At 34.0% G+C, this 22,789-nt stretch overlaps 1 protein-coding gene across 8 annotated transcripts in view; it reads left to right on the top strand.

The window, feature by feature from the left end:
• Nucleotides 1–22,789, top strand: part of GPHN (gephyrin) — a 596,826-nt gene that overhangs the window by 216,475 nt on the left and 357,562 nt on the right. For all 8 annotated transcript variants that reach the window (XM_057732172.1, XM_057732168.1, XM_057732171.1 and 5 more), the window contains one exon: nucleotides 17,373–17,430. In XM_057732172.1, coding sequence (XP_057588155.1) covers nucleotides 17,373–17,430 — 58 coding nt within the window. The remainder of the gene's footprint in view (nucleotides 1–17,372; nucleotides 17,431–22,789) is intronic.

Below are 22,789 nucleotides of genomic sequence, written 5' to 3' on the forward strand. Positions count from 1 at the left end.
ATAAAGCTGATGAAATCCTACCTCTCCGTCTATTTTGGGCCTGCTTCCATGCTAAATATAACTAGAAAAAAACATGTAACCGTACTGACTCATCTGTCCTTAGATTCATGTTTGCTGAATTCATATGGGTCTGTCTATTTCAGCCTAACAATTTATTTCTCTAGTCCAGAAGTTGACAAACCTTTTTTTGTAAAAGATAGTAAGATTTTTAAGACTATAGGCCATATGGTCTCTGTCATAACTATTCTACTCTGCTATTATAGCACAAAAGTAGACACAGACATATAAGCAAATGAATGTGCCTATTTTCCATTAAAATTATTTTTAAAAACAACCAGCAGGGCTGATTTTGCCAAGCCCTGCCCTAATACATTCTCTCGCACACAATATTAAATGGCAGTTGTGCCTTCCTCTAGATCTTTAATTCTCCAGCACCTCCTTCCCAATCCTCTCTGTTAGCTTGTGATCTTGTTTCTTACGGAGTAAAGAACAACAATCTAATACAACATTCCTATTTTTTCATCACATCTATCTATCTTCCTTCATCTGAATCCAGATAACTCTGCCTTCTTGTGCATTACCTGTGAAAATACATATACATGAAAAACCATGTAGGCTTCTACCAAAGTTCAGGCCGTCCATTTGTGTACTAAATCTAATCCCTTTTCATCCATCTAAATATGTAGCACTCAAAATTTACAAGTCTTCTGGATCTTTTCTCTTTCTACTTGATTTTTCTCCTTAGCATACAGTTAAGCTGGTATTTTCCCACCCTTTAAAAAGAAATCTTTTGATTCCCTTTCTTTTTACAGTTATTGACTCATTTATCTTTTTTCCTTTTTAATAAGTCTTCCCTTTATAGTAAAATGCTGTACTCTCTATCTGTAATTCCTCTCCTCCCATTCTTTTTCTCTCCTTTTAAAAATTGTGTAAAAATTCAAACGTGTAAAAGAGAGACTACTGTAATAAATGCCAATTTACCCATTACACATCTTCAACATTTAATAATTTATGGCCACACTTGTTTCATTTCTACCCCTATTCACTACATACACCACTGGTTTATATTCAAGGAAATTCCTGTCATCGTATAATTTAATCCACAAATATTTCAGTGTGTGTCTCTCAAAGGCGAAAACACTTAAGCTTTTAAACATAATCACAATACCATTGTCATACCTAAACAATTAACATTATCTTGATTAACTCAGTATATGTTTAAGTTTTTCTGATTTGTCTCATAATCAAACAAATCTTCATTTTTTACTGTTGAATTTGTTAGAATCAGTATCCAAACAAAATTGTTTTGACTTCATGTGTTCAAGTATTTTTAAATCTATTCCTCAACTTTGAGGAAAAGCTTTCAGTTTTCCACTGTCGATTTTGATGTTTTTCATTGTGGACTTTTCGTATATTACCTTTACTATGTTGAGGTACATTTCTTCTACACCCAGTTTGTTGAGAGTTTTTTCATAAATGTGTGTTGAATTTTAAGTGCCTTTCTGTATCTATTGAGATAATCACATGATTTTTATCCTTTATTTTGTAAATATGGTGTATCACATTAATTGACTTGGTTATGTTGAGTTATTTTTGCATCCCAGGGATAAATTGCACTTGGTCATGGTATATGATCTTTTAATGTGCCATTGAATGTGGTTTCCTAGTATTTTGTTGAGGATTTTCGTGTGTGTTCATCAGGATTATTGGCCTGATATTTTCTTATCTTGTAGTGTCTTTGTCTTGCTTTGATGTCAGCGTAGTGTTGGCATCATAAAATGTGTTTGGAAGTGTTTCCTATACTTAAGCTTTTTTTGAAGGGTTTATGAAGGATTAGTATCAATTATTTTTTGAAAGTTTTGTAGAATTCACCAGTGAAGTCATCTGGCCTGGGCTTTTCTTTCTGGGGAGATTTTTTTCATTACTAATTCAGTTAATTTACTAGTTAAATGTCTGTTCAGGTTATGTATTTCTACATGATTCAGTTTTGGTAGATTGTATGTTTCTAGGAATTTATCCATTCTACATTACACAATTTGTTGGCCCGTAAATGTTTATATAGTAGTGTCGTGATTCTTTTTATTTTTGTGGGATCAGTTGTAATACTTCCTTTTTTATTTTTATTTTATTTGAATCTTTTTCTTTCATAGTCTAGCTAAAAGTTTGTCAATTATTTGTTTTTTCAAAAAAACCAACTTAGTTTCCTTGATTTTAAAAATGGTTTTCTATTACGTATTTTATTTCTGCTTTAATATTTGCTATTTTTTTCCTTTGACTAACTTTGTGTTTATTTTGGGTTTAGTTTATTGTTCTGATTCCTTGAGGTGTAAAGTTAGATTGTTTATTTGATATTTTTCTTTTTTTTGACATACAATAAACTGCATATATTTAAAGTGTACAATTTGATATTTTTTTTCTTATTAGTAATGTATATATGGCAATCCCAATCTCCCAATTCATCCCACCTCAACTGTCCCCCTCCTTTCCCGCCTTGGCGTCCATATGTTTGTTCTCTACATCTGTGCCTCTGTTTCTGCCTTGCAAATCGGTTGATCTGTACCATTTTTCTATATTCCACATATATGTGTTAATATACGGTATCTGTTTTTCTCTTTCTGACTCACTTCGCTGTGTATGACAGTCTCTAGGTCCATCCATGTCTCTACAAAGGTCCCAAATTCATTCCTTTCTACATCTGAGTAATGTTCCATTATATATATGTACCACATCTTCTTTATCCATTCATCTGTTGATGGACATTTAGGTTGCTTCCATGACCTGACAGTTGTAAATAGTGCTGCAATGAACATTGGGCTGCATATTCTTTCTGAATTATGGTGTTCTCTGGATATATGCCCAGTAGTGGGATTGCTGGATCATATGGTCATTCTGTTTTTAGTTTTTCAAGGAACCTCCATACTGTTATCCATAGTGGCTGTATCAATTTACATTCTCACCAACAGTGTAAGAGGGTTCCCTTTTCTCCACACCCTCTCCAGCATTTATTGTTGTAGAATTTCTGATGATGCCCATTCTCACTAGTTTGAGCTGATACCTCACTGAAGTTTTGATTTGCATTTCTCTAATAATTAGTGATATCGTGCAGCTTTTCATGTGCCTCTTGGCTCTTTTTTTTTTTAATGTAATATTTGTCACTATAAAACTCCCTCTTGATACCACTTTTTCTGTATCACATAAGTCTTGGTGTGCTGTGTATTTCTTTCATTTGCCTCAAGTTATTTTCTAATTTGCCTTTTGATCTATTCTTTGGCCCAGTGGTTTCTCAACAGCATGCTGTTTTCCCACATTTTTGTGAATCTTCCAATTTTCCTTATGTTATTGATATCTAGGTTCATTTCATTGTGGTCAGAAAAGATACTTGCTGTAATTTCAGTGTTCTTAAATTTTTTGAGACTTGTTTTGTGACCTAACATGTGATCTATCGTGGAGAATGTGCTGTGCATACTTGAAAAGAATGTATAGTCTGCTGATATTGGATAGAATATTCTGTATATGTGTATTAGGTCTGTTTGACCTATAGTGTTTTTGCAAATCTACTCTTTCCTTGCTGATTTTCTGTATGGATATTCTGTCTACTGTGTAAAGTAGGGTATTGAAATCTCCTACTATTATATTGTAGTCTGTTTCTCCCTTTCAATCTATTAATATTTGCTTTATATGTTTAGGTATTCTGATATTGAGTGCATATATATTTATAATTGTTATATCTTTATGCTGGCTTGACTCTTTAACATTATATAATGGCCTTCTTTGTCTCTTGTGACAGTTTTTATTTGAACTCTATATTATCTGATATAAGTACATCCACCACTGTTCTCTTTTGGTTACCACTTGCATAGAGTATCTTCTTGCATCCTTTCACTTTCAGGCTATATGTGTCCTTATTTCTAAAGTGAGTCACTTGAGGACAGCATGTAGTTTGGTCTTTGTTCTTTTCTTTCTCTTTTTTCTTTTACATTGAGTCACTCCACGTGATTTGATTGGGGAGTTTAATCCATTTACATTTAACATAATTATTGATAGCTAGGACTTACTATTGCCATTTTGTTCATTTTTTTCTAATATTTTGTAGTTTTTGCTTCCATTCTTCCTCTCTTGCTTGTGACTTGATGGTCTTTTGTTATTGGTATGCTTTGAGTCCTTTCATGCATCATATGTTTTTGTGGTTACTATGAGATTTTCATTAAATATATTTATCACAGTCTATTTTAAGATGATAACAGCTTAATTTCAATACCACACAAAAACTCTTCACTTTTACTTTTCTCTCCACCATACTTTGTGATTTTCATATCATAATTTGCATCTTTTTTTATGTATCCATCTCTAATTTTTTAAATCTTACTGCTTCTTTTAACTTTGATAATAAAATTAGAAGCGATTTACATACCACTGTTGCATTATTATGCACTTATTGTGTTATTATGATAGTCTGTATTTGTCTATATATATATATATATATATATCTTTACCAGTGAAGTTTATACTTTAATATGCTTTCATGTTACTATTTAGTTTCATTTTGTTGCAACTTAAAAAACTCCCTTTAGCATCTCTTGTAATTCAGGTCTAGTAGTGATAGGCTCCTCAGCTTTTGTTTCTCTGGGAATCTTTATATTTCTTTCATTTTTCAAGGATAATTTTGTCAGGTTTAGTATTCTTGGGTGGCAGTTTTTTTCTTTCAGCACTTCATTGTACAATTTCCTAGTGCCTTTATTATGCTAATGAGAATTATGAAGAATATATCCAAAAGAGAGATTTATCATGTTGGCTTCCTGTGTTCATTTGTATATTTAACTTTGGAATAAGAAGGGAGTGTATTTATTAACACCTCAAAGAACACAATTGTGGGAGTGCTACATGAATTTAATTATTCATTCGATAGAGATTTATTTAATACCTGTATGGCATTAACCTAGACACTATATGGAATTCAAAAATGAATAAAATCTTAATCCTACTCTCAAGGAGCTTACATTTATTCAGTCTTTTCTAAATATGATTTAATAGCTGGCCACATTAAGAAAATTAGTGTAATGACCTTTATAATCAAAGGATAGTTTTTTCTTTCCTCCGTCCTCTCTTTACATGTGCATTATACATACTGAAGACTGATAACATGGGTATAATTGAGAACCATAAATATTAGACATAAGAAGATTAATCACTGTCCTGTTAAGATCCACTTTCCAAACTGTTGCTTTTTTTTTTAACTCCATTAAATAGCACATTTACAAATTATACCTGCATTTCAAAATGACATTGAAGTATATACTTCTTTAAAATCTGGGAGAATCTCATAGTGGCTTGCTTTTATAAAGTTGTATTTTCCAAGGACTGTTGATTTATAGACTTCTCTCTGAAGAAACCATTTTTGAAAGATTGATGCATATTAGTATTTTGTATTAAGTATGACCAATTATATTTGGACTTAGACATTGTTTAATAATTCACTTTTAGAAAAGTGTGGTTTTTCAAATTTTTTGAGGTCTCTCTGCAGCAACTGGTGATTTTCTAGCATTCAGTAAATGTTCTGTAAGTTGAAAGTATTTTGAGAAAGAAATAATTGTTGAATGAAGCAGTAAAACAATTTAATAACAGAAATATAATTGAGAAGACTCCCAGTTTCTTCATTTGATAATTTTACTATTCATTTTCTTAATATTTTATATTTTAAAATAAATCAGTAATAAATCATATTATGAGGAGATATAATTTCTTGAAATAGTTTTATTTTTTTAAAGATTTATTTTTTTGATGTGGACCATTTTTAATGTCTTTATTGAATTTGTCACAATATTGCTTCCGTTTTTTATGTTTTGGTTTTTTGGCTGCAAGGTATGTGGGATCTTAGCTCCCAGACCAGGGATCAAACCTCACCCCCTGCATTGGAAGGCAAACTCTTAACCATTGGACCTCCAGGAAAGTTCCTTGAAACATTTTTAGATTTGAATTTTAATTAGAGCTGGAAGCAGGACTTTATTACCTACAAAAGAGACTTAAGCATAGAAAGCTCTAAAAATAACCATTTATAGAATTTATTGAATATGTGTGTATTAAGTTATACTAGTAGTCTCACTTTTGTATTTAATAGAAGAAGCTTTCTAATGGGATTAAAAACTAGCATTATTTAGACAACATGAAAAAAATAAAATTGTTACTTAATTTTAAAGTGACATTTGATAACTTCTACAAATGGCAGGAACCAAGCCAAGTGCAGAGATATTTTTAGAACATTGTCTAAGTAATAGTGATTCATTGAAGTTTAATGTATGAATCAATAATGTGGCTTCTTATGAAAATCACTAAAGATATCCTGCTTGCTTCTTCAGTCAAGTTTAAAGCATTGAGAATATAATACTGTTCAAACTAAGGTGTCAAAAAATTATTTTATAAAAGAAGTAAGTTTGCATAACCTTGTGCATACCACAACTGTATAATAATATTAAAATAGAGATAATGATTTTTATTTTTTATTTTTCAAATATAATTGACTAACAATATAATATTAGTTTCATGTGTACAGCATATTGATTGTATGTTTTTATAGTTTATACTCCATTTAAAGTTATTACAAAATAATGGCTATACTTTTCTGTACTGTACCATATAGCCTTGTTGCTTATTTATTTTATACATATACCTTTCTCTTTCTGACTTATTTTACTAAGCATAACATCCTCTAGGTTTATCCTCATTGTTGCAAATAGCAGGATTTCATTTTTTTGGCTGAATAATGTCCCATTGTGTATATAGTTACCACATCTTTATCCATTCATCGGTTGATGGGTACTTAGTTTGCTTCCATATCTTGGCTATTGTAAATAATGCCGCTATGAATATTGGGGTGCATGTTCTTTTTAAATTAGTGTTTTCATTTTCTTTGTATGTATACACAGAAGTGGAATTGCTAGATCATATGATAATTCTATGTTTAGTTTTTTGAGAAACATCCATACCATTTTCCATAGTGACTATACCAATTTACATTCCCACAAACTGTGCAGAAGTTTCCTTTTCTTCACATCCTTGCCAACATTTGTTATTTGTATACTTTTTGATGTTAGCTAATCTGACAGGTGTGAAGTGCTATCTTGTAGTTTTGATTTGCATTTCTCTAATAATTAGTAATGCTGAGCATCTTTTCATGTGTCTGTTAGCTATCTGTATGTCTTCTTTAGAAAAATGTCTATTTGTGTCTTCTGTTTATTTTTTATATTGGGTTTTTCTTTCATTGAGTTGTTTGAGCTGTTTATATATTTTGGATGTTAACCCTTTATTGTTTGTGTCACTTGCAGTTATTTTCTCCCATTCATTATGTTGTCTTTTCATTTTGTTGATAGTTTCCTTTGGTGTGCAAAAGATTTTAAGTTAATTAAAATTTACTTAATTTTAATTGATGTCTTATTTGTTTATTTTTACTTTTCTTTTGACTTAGGAGATAGATCTAAAAAAATATTGCTGTGATTTAGGTCAGAGTGTTCTGCCTGTGTTCTTTTCTAGGAGTTGTATGGTTTCAGATCTTTACTCCATTTTCAGTTTATTTTCGTATATGGTGTTAAGAAATGTTCTAATCTCATTTTTATACATGCAGCTATCTAGTTTCTCCAGCACCACTTATTGAACTATCTTTCCTCCATTGTATATTCTTGCCCCCTTTGTTATAGATTAATTAACCATAGGTTTGTAGGTTTATTTCTGGGTTCTCTGTTCTGTTCAGTTGATCTGTGTGTCTCTTTTTGTGCCACTATCATGCTGTTTTGATTACTGTAGCTTTGTAATGTAGTATGAAGTTAGGGAGCATGATACCTCCAGCTTTTTTCTTTTTTCTCAGGGTTGCTCTGGCAATTCTAATTTTAGAATGATCTGTTTTACTTCTGTGAAAAATGTCATGGATATTTTGATAGGAATTGCATTAAGTCAATAGATTGCCTTGGGTAGTGTGGACATTTTAACTATTCTTCCAATCCATGAACATGGGATATCTTTCCATATTTTTGGTATCATCTTCAATTTCTTTCATCAGTGTCTTATAGTTTTTAGGGTATAGGTCTTTCACATCCTTGGTTAAGTATATTCCTATATATCTTATTCTTTTTGATGTGATTTTAGAGGGATTTTTTTTCTTTTGGCTTTCTCTTTCTTTTCTTCATTTTTATTTTTTATATTGTTTTTTATTTTTGGCTGCATTGGGCCCTTGCTGCTGCACATGGGCTTTCCCTAGTTGAGGCAAGCATGGGCCACTTCTCAATGCAGTATGCTGGCCTCTCCTTATTGCGTTGTGCTCCCCTGTTGCAGAGCATGGGCTCCAAGCATGTGGGCTTCAGTAGTTGCAGCACGTGGGCTCAGTAGTTGTGGCACACAGGCCCTAGAGTACCTGGGCCCAGTAGTTGTTGTGCATGGGCCTGGATGCTCCACAGCATGTGGGATCAAACCTGTGTCCCCTGCATTGGCAAGTGGATTCTTAACCACTGGAGAAGTCCCTGCTTTCTCTTTCTGATAATTCATTATTAGCATATAAAAAAGCAACAGATTTCTGTATGTTAATCTTACCTGCTACTGCTTTACTGAATTCATTTATTAGTTCCAAGAGCTTTTTGGTGGAGAATTGAGGGTTTTCTATATAAAGTATTATATCATCTGTAAATAGGGAAAGTTTTATTTCTTGCCTTCCAATTTGGATACCTTTTATTTATTTATCTGGTAAATTGTTTATTTCTGTTTCATTATTTCTTCAGGGGTTTTCTATTGTTCTTTCAATTGAGACAAATCCCTGTGCTTTTTCATTTTTCTGTCTTTGTGAATTTAGTTACCTGTTGCAGTTTTGAAACACTCCCTACGTGGGAGTGTCTGTATACATTCTGTGTGTGCCCAGTGCCTTTGGTGAGAGAGCTAGATTTGACGTGAACAGAAGTTACATCTTTCCTCAGGGTGTAGTGGCAGGTATCACCTTGGTAGGGGCTAGGGCTGGAGATGAAGGGGCTAGGGCCAGAGCTAAGTGTAAGGCAGTGCTTCACCTCTGCTTAGTGTGCCTCTCTGCCCTATTTGGGGTGAGGTGAGATCCCAAGTTTAAGGAGCAGAAGCCCTGAGCATTGATTATAAGCTGGCTTTGTTTCTTTAAAGTGTGTGCTCTCTCCTCTTTCAGCACCTGGGATCCTTGCCCCAGGGGAGCAGTGCTGGAGCAAGAGCAGCCATGCAGGCTCTGGGTTCATGATGGGGCATGGGCTTCTGCAGGTTGGCCACAGACAGAGTTCCATGCTGCCTCCAATTTGCTGCCTGTGATGGCAGTCCCCGCTGCATCTGTGTCTCCTTTTTCCCCCATAGCCACACACTCCTCCCCAGTCTCTACTAACCCTGTACTGTTGTAGGGCTATGTTGCAGGGCAGGCAGGAGCCCACATGGCCTCTTGATGTGTATCAGGAGGCAGGCTGTGACAGTCTGGCCAGTGTCAGAGATTGCTTCTGATAAGCTTTCTCAGTAAGCACCAGCATTGGCCACCATGCTGTGCTCAAACACTGCCCAAGTCTGAGTCATCTCTGCATTCCACACCTGAGCCTTCCCAGTTGTGGCAACCCTTACTCCAGCATGAAGCTTTGAGGTGAAGTATAGTGTGGGTGGAGCATTCTCTCAGCTCAGATTGGGGTGCACGCTGGGGCCATTGTGGGAAACTGGGTAGCCACTCATGCTGTCCTAATTTTCCCTCTCTGTTCTGTAGTGGGAGCAAGGCAGTGCTGGTTCACTTTTCACAAATAAATTCCATACTGCCTATAGCCCTCCTGTTACCCAGCAGAGCTCAGCCAGCCAAGGGGGCTTATCTTCCCTGTGTCAGACTCCAAGACTAGGGCCAATATGTACCTGGAACCACTCAGTCTCCAGGGTGAATCTTCACCCCTATAGTCTCCCTTTTCTTCTGAGTCCCTTCTCAGGGGCACAGTTCCTGACCTGATCACTTCTCTTCCCTTGCTACCTGATTCCCTGTGCATCCGTCTTACGGCCTTTGTTGCATAGAAGTCTTTATGCCAGTTTTCAGTTAGTTTTTATTAAGAATTGTTCTTCCTATAGATGTGTATTTTTTTTTATTGGAGCATAGTTGATTTACAATGTTGCTTTCTGCTGTACAGGGAAGTGAATTAGTTATACATATATCCACTCTTTTTTAGAATCTTTTCCCATATAGGTCATTAAAGAATATTGAATAGAGTTTCCTGTGCTACACAGTAGGTACCTGTTAGTTATCTATTTTGTATATAGTATATATATGTCAATCCCAATCTCCCAATTTATCCCTCTCCCCTTCCCCCTGATAAGCATAGATTGTTTTCTACATCTGTGACTCTATTTCTGTTTTGTAAATAAATTCATTTTTTCCATTTTTTTAGACTCCACGTATAAGTGATATCATATGATATTTGTCTTTCTCTGTCTGACTTACTTTCCTCAGTATAACAATCTCTAGGTCCATCCATGTTGCCGCAAATGGCATTATTTTGTTCTTTTTAATGGCTGAGTAATATTCCATTGTATATATATACCACATTTTCTTTATCACATTTAGTTTGCTTTCATGCCCTGGCTATTGTAAATAGTGCCACAGTGAACATTGGGTGTATGTATCTTTTCGAATTATGATTTTCTCTGAGAATATGCCTAGGAGTGGGATTGCTGGATCATATGGTACTTCTGTTTTTAGTTTTTTAAGGAACCTTCATACTGTTCTCCATAGTGGCTGTACCAATTTATATTCCCACCAACAGTGAAGAAAGGTAAGAGAGAAATTAAGGAAACAATCTCATTTATCAGTACATCAAAAGAGAGTAAAAACACCTAGGAATAAACCTATCTAAGGAGGCACAAAAACCTGTACACCTGTACTTGGAAAAAACTATAAGATACTGATGAAAGAAATCAAGGATGATACAAACAGATGGAGAGATATACCATGTTCTTGGATTCAAAGAATCAGTATTATCAAAATGACTGTAGTACACAAAGCAAGCTACATATTCAATGCAATGCCTATCAAATTACCAATGGCATTTTCCACAGAACTAGAAAAAAAGTTTTTACAATTTGTATGGAAACCCTAAAGATCCCAAATAGCCAAAGCAATCTTGAGAAAGTAAATGGAGCAGGAGGAATCAGGCTCTCTGATTTCAGCCTATACTACAAAGCTACGGTAATCAAAACAATATGATACTGGCACAAAAACAGAAATACAAATCAATGAAACAGGTTAGAAAATCCAGAGATAAACCCATGCACCTGTGGTCAACTGACCTATGACAAGGGAGGCAAGAATATACAATGGAAAAGAAAAACAAACCTGTCTCTTCAATAAGTGTTTCTGGGAAAAAGAACACTCTGTGACACCACACACAAAAATAAACTCAAAATGGATTAAAGACCTCAGTGTAAGGCTGGATACTATAAAACTGTGAGAGGAAAACATAGGCAAAACACTCTGACATAAAGCAAGATCTTTTTTGACCCACCTCCTAGAGTAATGTAGATGTGTTTGTGCAGGATGGTGACTCCCACATCCTCATATTCTGCCACCTTGATTCAAAAGTCTGAAGATACTGCTTTTAAAAAAGACTTTATTTAAGATCTTGGTGGAAATTCACATGTCTAGCTCCTCTAACCTCATTCATTAATTTCCAAATGTGTGCTGATTTCTCAAGCTTTAAGTACTCACTATTTGCCAAGTATAAAAAGTAATTAAAAGTATAATCTGTACCTTCATAATCTAGTGGAAAAAATAGATCTCTAAGCAGATAATTACAACAGTAGGGCAAAACTATAATGCAAATATGAGTAAGACACTATTCACAATAGAAGAGGTGCTTATTTCTGCTTCCAGAGTTTGTATACATGTTCTGAAAGTGGTATTTGACTTCTGATGGGTGATTTGGAGTTTTGGGGTGGAGAAAAGTATTCAAGATGCAAGTAATAGACATAAAGCAAGGGATTGTCTTATGCATTTATGAAACTAGTGACAGTTGGCATGGTGAAAACAAAAGAGGTACTGTGAAAGGGTGACAGGAAATGAAACAAGAAATGGACTCAGGAATTGAGCCTATAAAGGGGATTTTCATCATACTGCTTAAGATATTATCCATTAATTAATTAGTAAGTATATGACATGACAAAAATTACATTTTAGAAAGATATGGCTTGTACAGCTATGATGAGGATACTATTAAAACTGTGGTTAGAAATGATAAAATCTTAAAGTACTAAAGTGGAAGTGGAGGAATGGATATTTTCCAGATAAATTAAGGCCAATAAAAATATGACTTATTCATTATTGTAGGGACTGAGAAAGATACAGACATTTATAAGATTTCCACACTTGACATAAGCTACTGGGTCAGTTAACATTTATCATGACAAAAACTAGGGAGAACTGTAGAAGAAGCAGATTTGAGTTGGGGAGAAAATGAAAATATATCTGAGCAACTTTGAATTACCTTTAAATATTTCTATTCCTAATGAATTTGGACCAATATTTTTTCTTCTGGAATTGTTTTCAGTAACAGCAGTAATCACTATCTACAAATTCCTTTGTTTTTATTACATAGATTAATTCATTCAGAAAAGTCATATAATTAGAAGCCTATGAAAGGAAATTACATGAAGGAAATGTATTATCACATTTAATTATTAGAATAAACTAACAGAGACAAGCACAGTCATATTTCAGAAGAGAATTGCTGATAATATACAAAGGAAGACATGGAACATTTTACAGGATAAACCAAATGTTAGGCCACAAAAAAAAAAAGTCTCAGTAAATTGAAAGAATTGAAATCATACAAAGTATTTTCTCTGGCCACAGTGGAATGCAGCTAGAAAAAAACAAAGGATGGAAACTAGAAAATTCACAATATATGGAAGTTAAATAATTCACTCTTAACCTAATGGTTCAAAAAGAAATCACAAGTTTAATTAGAAAATACCTTGAGATAAATGAAAATGAAAATATAACCCACCAAAAGTTGATGGGATGCAGTGGAAGCACTGCTCAGAGGGAAATTTACAGTGATAAATGTCCACACTAAAAAGGAGGAAACATCCTCCCTAAATATGCTATCTTTATACCCTGAAGGACTACGGAAGAGAAAACTAAATCCAGAACTAGCAAACTTAGCTGTGACAACAGCATAAAAGTGGGAGGATAGACTTGTATAGGAGCAGACATTTTGCAATGCTAATTAAGTTGTTATCAATCAACTAGGTTGCAATAAATTTAGGATATTAAATGTATTCCCCATGATAACCACCAAGAAAATACCTAAAATATATAAAACAGGAAATGAAAAGGGAATTAAAATGATTCACTGCAAAAAAAAAAAAAAAAAAGGAAAAAATCAGCTGAAACACATGAGAACACAAAAATTTAAGGAAGGGAGGGAGGCAGGGAAAAAAGAAAAGATTAAGGAAGAAAATAATAAGGATCAAGGTGGAGATAAATAGAGAATAGAAAAACAGTACACAGGCAACAACAGAAAAAATTTGTTCTTTGAAAAGATTAACAAAATTGGCAAGCAGCTAGATTGATTAACAAAAAAGAAAACACAAAAACATCAGAAATAAAAATGTGAATATTACTACTGACCTTACATAAATAAAAATGATTATTAAAAAATCCTGTGAATAGTTGTATGCCCACAAATTAGATAGATGAAATAGCCAAATTCCTAGAAACACATGAATTACCTAAACTGACATAAAAATAAAATCTCAACAGATCTGTAACAAGTAAATAGATTATCAGTAATTAAAAATCTCCCACCAAACTAACACCAGTTGTAAAACAACTATGCTCCAATAGAAATTAATTGGAAATTAAAAAAAAAAATGAACCCTCCCACCAAAGAAAAGTCTAGGACCAAATTACTTCACTAGTAGATTATTCCAAACATTTAAAGAAATAACGTTATACTCTTCAAACTCTTCCAGAAAATGGAAGAGGAGAGAATACTTTCTAACTCATTCTGTGAGGCCAGAATTACCTTGCTACCAAAGCCAGATAAAGACATCACAAGAAAGAAGAATTATAGGCAATATCTCTTATGAATATAAGTGCAGAAATATGCAGAGAAGTATTAAGCACTGAATCCAGCAACACATTAAAAGGATTATACACTGTGACCAAGTAAGATTACCCCAGGAATTCAAGGATAGTTCAACATAAGAAAATTAATCACTATAATAATACCACATTAATGGAAAGATTGAAAAGCAAAAAACTACATGATCATCTCTTTTGACACAAAGCATTTAACAAAAATCTATCATCCTTTCATGGTAAAAAAAACATTCAGAAAACTAAGAATACAAGGGAGCTTCCTTAACCAGATAAAAGACATTTGTGAAAACACCACAACTAATTTCATGTTCAGTTGTGAAAAAAGGAAAGTTTTCCCCTGATCCTGGAACAAGACAAAGATACCTGCTTTTACCACTGATACTGAACATTGCACTGGATGCTCTAGCCAAGGTATTTAGACAAGGATAAGAAATAAAAAGGCGTCCAGACTGTTAAGTGAGAAGTAAATCTATCTCTGTTCACAGATAACAGGATCCTGTATATAGAAAATCCTAGAGAATCCACCAGAAAGTTACTAGAGTCAATAAACAAGTTTAGCAAAGTTACAGCGTACAAGATGAACACACAAAAATTATTTGTTTCTATACACCAGCAATAAACAATCTGAAAAGGGTTCAAAGCTACTCCATTTAAAATAGCATCTGAAAATAAATGCCCAGGAATACATTTAACCAAGGTGGTAAAAGATTTCTATACTGAAAACTACATAAAGATAGATCAATAGAATAAAATTAAGGATCCAGAAATAAACCCATATCCATGAAAAATTGATTTTACACAAGGATGTTAAGTCAAAGCTTTGACAACAGCTTTGGGAAAGAAAATCTTGTCAACAAATGGTGCTAAGTGATTGGATTTCCACATGGAAAAGAATTAACTGGGATCCATATCTCATACCATATGCAAACATTAACTCAAAATGGATCAGTGTCCTAAATAGAAGAACTAAAACCATAAAACACTTCGAAGAAAACATAGGGATAAATCTTCAAGACCTTGATTTGGCAATGAATTCTTATGCATGACACCAGTAAGGTGAGCAACAAAAGAAAAAAATACATAAATTAGACCTCACCAAAATTTAAAGATTTTGTGTCTCAAAGTCTATTATCAAAGTAAAAAGAAAACATACAAATGAAAGAAAATATTTGGAAATAATATCTTAGATAAGAGTTTAATATCCAGAATATATGAAAAACTCCTAAAACTCAACAGCAAGAAGACAAAGAACCGAATTTAAAAATTGCCAGACCACTTGAGGGACTTGCCTGGTGGCACATTGGTTAAAACTCTGCGCTCCCAATGCAGGGGGCCCTGGGTTTCAATCCCTGGTCAGGGAACTAGATCCCACATGCATGCCACAACTAAGACTTTGCATGCCACAACTAAGGAGCCTGCCTGCCACAACTAAGACCCAGTGCAACCAAATAAATAATTTTTTTTTTTAATTATTGGAGCACTTGAATAGATATTTCTTTAGAGACGATATACAAGTGGCCAATAAGAACATGAAAAGATGCTCTGTATTACTGCTTATTAGGAAAGTGTGAGTCTCAAAACTATGAGTTACTAGTTTACACCCATTAGGGTAGCCGTTAAAAAAAATAGAATAACAAGTACTGATGAAGATGTGGATAAATTGGAACCCTCATGCATTCTTGGTGGTAGTGTTAAAAGGTATAGCCGCTGTGGAAAACTGTTTGGCAGTCCTTCAAATGGTAAACATGGAAGTACCGTATGGTTGAGCAATTCCACCTCCTAGGTGTATACCCAAAAGAGAGATGCAGGTATTGTATGCTAATGTTTATTGCAACATTGTTTATGGTGGCCAAAAAATTGAAACAGTCTGTGTCAGTTAACAGATGAATGGATAAACAAATGTGATATATACATACAGTGGATTATTATTCAGTCAAAAAAGGAACGAAGTTCTGATACATGCTACAATGTGGATAAAGCTCAAAAACTCTGCTGAGTAGTGAAATTTGCCAGACACAAAAGGACAAATATTGTCTGACTCCTCTATGTGAGTTTCCTAGAGTAGTCAGATTCATAAAGACAGAATTGGTTAGGAGTTATCAGGGCCTGGGGGAAGGGGAAAATGAGGAGTTATTCCTTAATGATACAGAGTTTCTGTTTATGTTATGGATGAGTTTTGGAAATAGATAGTATTTATGGTTGCACATCATTATGAATGTAATTGTCAATTGTACAATTAAAAGTGGTTAAAATGTTAAATATATTTATTACAATAGAATAAAAATGAAAATAACAACTAGTGGACCATAAATGTGTTTGTTTCTAGACTTTGAGTTGTTCTCTATTGCTTTTATATGTCTGTCCTAATGCCAGCTCCGCATTGCCTTGATTATTGTAGCTCTGTAGTGACTTGAAATCAGAAAGTATAAATCCTCCAACTTTCTTCTTTTCAAGATTGTTTGACTATTATGTGTTCCTTGAATTTGCTTATGAATTTTAGAATTTGCTTATCAATTTTTGGAAGTGAGTTCTTAAACCCTAATTGTGGGACCTTTGAAAAATTGCTTACCTCACTTTTTTTCATAATCCTTATTATAGGTTATGAGAGTTAAATGAGAAAAAAATATATAAAACCTGACAATTTAATGCTTGGAGTATAGTAACTACTAGTGTACTACTTGTGGTAGTATTACTACTCTAACTACCACTGTTACTGCCAATGTAATACCACTTTTAGATATTGACTAGAATAAAAGAGCACTCTACCTCTAGAATGATTCTTCCTTTAGTGAGGAAAGCAGTGTGTTGTAAGGGAAAGAACATGAAATTTGGAATCAGTTGGCCTGAGTGCCATACTATAGAATACTGATGATTTTTTAAATTAATAGGTATTTTAAACCTAGGTGTGCTTCATGGTGCCATGAAAACAGAAATGTCTGCTATTGTTCTTGATACATCTCAGCTGTGACAGAATCTATCAGTAAGGGTGGCAGTTTGAGCATCATTAAAACCATCAATAAGAGAAGTTTAATTGTGGTTAAAAATCTAATTTATGTTTCCTCTTTCAGTAGTCATTCATTATCTACCTTTTTAACTACTACATAGAAAACCTGAGTACAAAATGGTTGTTTTTCCTCCATGGTTATTGGGGTGGGTAATGGGCAATTATTGGTGGTACTCTGATGCTGATAGCAGAAATAGTCCTTGTTTTTAATACACTGTTGCTGGTTTTGAGAATATTTTTTTCTTCTAATTTCAGGTTGGGTGGGACTATATCAGCATACAAGATAGTACCAGATGAAATAGAAGAAATCAAGGTATAGTATGGCATTTTTCACCTCTACAAAGACTTAATATCTTGGTGGGAAGGTGGGCAAAGAAATGTTTTTTTCTTTATACTGTTGAATCTTTGGCTGTGTTAGGGCACCATTTAATTCCCAATTATCCTGTTTGTATTAAAATATACATATCAGATAATCATCATGAGATTTCATCTACCATCATCAATACATGTTAGGAAAATCAAAAAAGAAATTCTTCCTTGTAAAATTCTTTGAGAATTTACTTAAGAAAGCACTGTATATAAGCATTAGTATGCCTAATGGATTTTTTTTCATCTCGTTTTAATTTCTTTTCCCTAGAATCTTTCACCAATTATAAATAATAATCTCCTGGTAAATATTTCCTGTTTCCTTTGATAACACAGTAGGCCAGTTTCAAATTAAAATTTACAGTACAATAAATGAAAAATTGACCTTACTTTTTGAATATTACAGCATTGGTACACTTTTCTGTCTCTAACATTTTACTAAATCCTGTGGACTATTAGTCTTCCAGCATAACGTGGCCCATCTCTAAAAGCAGTTTACAGTCTGAGAACTGAACTTACTGTCTTTTCCATGAATAAAATTTAACAATTGGATAGCAACAGTCAAGGGTAAACAAGACTGAGTTAAGCTGTTAACAACAACATGTAAAGATCTCAACAAATTATTGTTTGATTTGATCAAACTTTTCTAAATCAAGTTCAATAAATTCAAGACAGTAAATAGTTCTTTAAATTGGTTACATTATTTTTAAATAAGTTAAATTCATTGATCTTTATGTTATATACTGTTACTCTCAGTATCTCAGGTATTTTGTATAGGCATCAGGAATTAATACCATGATTATATTCTAGCAGTAAGTAGGGAAAAAAAGGAGTGTCAAGAGGCTCTTTCCAACTTGATATAAATTCATAAAGTAGTTTGGCTGGGAGGAACCTTAAGTCTAATCCAGATCTCTCATTTTTCAGAAGATAAAATGGGAATTAATAAAGGTGAGCTTGTTGAAATTAATTTTTTGTGATGCTTAAAGGTGCTCTGTCTTATGTTACAGTCACAACGTGTGTTAGTGATAAAGGTAAACAAAGTATTCTATGGAATACATAGGAAGGATATTTGGTCATTCTAAAAAGATAATCAGTAAAATCTTTCCAAGAGGTATACTGAGCAAATTGGAATTCTGTACAGAAGCAGAAGCACTTGTGAAAGCATAAATAGGAGATAATATGACAGCAGATCACAGGGTGTAAAATAAAGATTGTTGAGATGTAGAACTTATCAGTGGACCTTTATGCCATGTTCAGAAATTTCAACTTTAAACTGAAAACTATGGGGTGCCATTATGTGATTTTAAGAAAGGAAAGTGGCATAATCAGCTGATGATTTTATTAGATTTTTCTTTGATGAGTAAGAAAAATTATTTCAATAGAGAAGAGTAGGTTCCATCTATAAGAAAGGAGACCAGATTGCGGGAATATAGGCAGTGATTGAAACTTGAACTAAAGCAGTTGCAGTAAGGCTGAAGAAAAAAACTCAGGTTCAAGAAATATTATTTAAGAAAATAAAATCAACAATACTTGGTAATTTATTGGATGTTTAAGGGAAGATGGAAATTTTGACCCACGTTTCTGCCTTGGGAATCTCAGTAGATTGTGTCGCTCTTAACCTAAAGAGGAAATACAAAAGAAGGAATAAACTTGAGAGGAAATATGGTAATTTTTGGACTTAAAGAATTTGAGCTTCCTCTTGGAAAACCATATATCCACTAAGCCATTGGGTAAATCAGTCTGTGACTCAGAAGGAAGATAATTCTGTCTTTCAGTTGATAATTGAGATTTGTCATTATGCAAAAGTTAGCTGAGGCTATGCTAGTAAGTGGAATTGCCTAAGAGTTTTATGAGATCATAATAGTGGACCAAAACTGTTGCTGTGGGGAAGGCACATCCTAGAAACAGAATAATATACTCTTTTATTAGTTTAATTAATTAGCAGAAATATTGCCTACTTTTTAGTAGTGGCTACTCTCTAAAGGAGTAGTTTTTTTGCATTGTGGTTTTTTTAAATTCTAGAATTATAACAGTTCTTCCTCAAGAGATTCCTTGAAAAAAACATGGTTCATGGATGACATGTAATAAGTGGGTGACATGGATGACATGTAATAAGTGGAAAACATGGTTCATGGATGACATTCCATCAGTTTCTGTTATTGTATATGAAACAGCTTCAGAGAGTTTGAGGCCTGAGGCATAAAAAATGTGAAATTGATTCTTCCTTTCAAAAGTGTTGGAAGAAAAACTGTCATGAAATATTTCATCAGTATTTGTTGGCACCATTAGTATTTCCAGCTGATATCTTTCTGTTTTGATTGGAGGAAATGTGAAATATCTGGTTGTAATGTTTATTTGGCTAATATATGAGTAATTTTAAATTATCTAAATAGTACAATTGAGTTTAAATTTGAAATATACTCTCTATAGTATACCATGTATAAATAAATATACATGTGTATACTTACTATTAAAAAGATATAAAATGGCACTGATGAACATAGATGCAAAAATCCTCAACAAAATACTAGCTAACAGAATTCAACAGCACATTACAAAGACTATACACCATGATCAAGTGGGGTTTATCCCTGGAATGCAAGGATTCTTCAATATACGCAAATCAATCAATGTGATACGTCATATTAACAAATTGAAGGATAAAAACTATATGATAATCTCAATAGATGCAGAAAAGGTTTCCGACAAAAATTCAACATCCATTTATGATAAAAAAAACTCTCCAGAAAATGGGCACAGAAGGAAATTACCTCAACATAACAAAAGCCATATATGACACACCAACAGCCAACATCATTCTAAATGGTGAAAAAACTGAAAGCATTCCCTCTAAGAACAGGAACAACACAAGGGTGCCCACTCTCACCTTTATTATTCAACATAGTTTTGGAAGTGTTGGCCAGAGCAATCAGAGAAGAAAATGGAATAAAAGGAATCCAAACTGGAAAAGAAGAAGTAAAATTGTCACTCTTTGCAGATAACATGATATTATACATAGAAAACCCTAAAGATTCTACCAGAAAACTGCTAGCACTAATTGATGAATTTAGTAAAGTAGCAGGATACAAAAGTAATGCACAGAAATCTCTTACATTCCTATACACTAACAATGAAAGAGCAAAAAGAGAAATTAAGGAAACACTCCCATTCACCATTGCAACAAAAAGCATAAAATACCTAGGAATAAACCTGCCTAAGAAACAATTTGGAGGTTCCTTAAAAAACTACAAATAGAACTACCATATGATCCAGTAATCCCACTACTTGGCATATACCCAAAGAAAACCATAATCCCCAAAGAAACTTGTACCATAATGTTTATTGCAGCACTATTCACAATAGCCAGGACATGGAAGCAACCGAAATGCCCATCAACAAATGAATGGATACAGAAGATGTGGCATATATATACAATGGCATATTACTCAGCTATAAAAAGGGATGAGATGGAGCTATATGTAATGAGGTGGGTAGAACTACAATGTCATACAGAGTGAAGTAAGTCAGAAAGAGAAACACAAATATTGTATGCTAACTCACATATACGGAATCTGAAAATGGTACTGATGAACTCAGTGACAAGAACAAGGAAGCAGATACAGAGAATGGACTGGAGAACTCGAGGTATGGGAGGGGGCGGGGGGTGAAGGGGAAACTGAGACGAAGCAAGAGAGTAGCACAGACATATATATACTACCAACTGTAAAATAGTCAGTGGGAAGTTGTTGTATAACAAAGGGAGCCCAACTCGAGGATGGAAGATGCCTTAGAGGACTGGGGCAGGGAGGGTGGGGGGGACTCGAGGGGAGGGGAGTCAAGGAAGGGAGGGAATACGGGGATATGTGTATAAAAACAGATGATTGAACCTGGTGTACCCCCCAAAAAAACAAAAATAAAGAAGGGTATCTTTTTCACACTAAAAAAAAAAAACAAAAACAAACAAAAAAAAACCTGCCTAAGGAGGCAAAAGACCTGTATGCAGAAAACTGTAAGACACTGATGAAAGAAATCAAAGACAATACAAACAGATGGAGAAACATACCATGTTCTTGGATAGGAAGAATCAATATTGTGGAAATGGCTATCCTACCCAAAGCAATTTGCAGAGTCAATGCAATCCCTATCAAATTACCAATGACATTTTTCACAGAACTAGAACAAGAAATCTTATGATTTGTATGGAAACGCAAAAGACCCCGAATAGCCAAAGCAATCTTGAGAAGGAAGTTGGTGGAATTAGGCTTCCTGAGAGACATACCATGTTCTTTGATTGGAAGAATCAACATTGTGAAAATGACTATACTACCCAAAGCAATTTACAGATTCAACACAGTCCCTATCAGATTATCAATGGCATTTTTCACAGAACTAGAACAGAAATCTTACGATTTGTATGGAAACACAAAAGACCCTGAATAGCCAAAGCAATCTTGAGAAGAAAACACGGAGTTGGTGGAATTAGGCTTCTTGAATTCAGACTATACTACAAGGCCACAGTGATCAAGAGAATATGGTACTGGCACAAAAACAGAAATGTAGATCAGTGGAACACAGTAGAGAGCCCACACACATACGGGCACCTTATCTTTGACAAAGGAGGCAAGAATATACAATGGAAAAAAAGACAGCCTCTTCAATAAGTGGTGCTGGGAAAATTGGACAGCAACATGTAAAAGAATGAAATAGAACACTTCCTAACACCATACACAAAAATAAACTCAACATGGATTAAAGACCTAAATGTAAGGCCAGACACTATAAAACTCCCAGAGGAAAACATAGGCAGAACACTTTATGACATAAATGAAAGCAGGATCCTTTTTGACCCACCTCCTAGGATAATGGAAATAAAATCAAGAATAAACAAATGGGACCTAATGAAACTTCAAAGCTTTTGTGCAGCAAAAGAAACCATAAACAAGACAAGAAGGCAACCCTCAGAATAGGAGAAAATATTTGCTAACGAAGCAACTGACAAAGGGTTAATCTCCAAAATATATAAGCAGCTCATGCAGCTTAATATCAAAAAAGCAAATAACCCAATCCACAAATGGGTGGAAGACCTAAAAAGACATTTCTCCAAAGGAGACCTGCAGATGGCTAACAAACACATGAAAAGATGCTCAACATCACTACTCATTAAAGAAATGCAAATCAAAGCCACAATGAGGTATCACCTCACACTGGTCAGAATGGCCATCATTAAAAAATGTAGAAACACTCAGCAATCCCACTGCTGGGCATATACCCAGAGAACACCATAATTCAAAAAGACACATGCACTC

Source organism: Hippopotamus amphibius, chromosome 4 (assembly GCF_030028045.1).
Source record: "Hippopotamus amphibius kiboko isolate mHipAmp2 chromosome 4, mHipAmp2.hap2, whole genome shotgun sequence".
Taxonomy (NCBI): Eukaryota; Metazoa; Chordata; class Mammalia; order Artiodactyla; family Hippopotamidae; genus Hippopotamus; species Hippopotamus amphibius.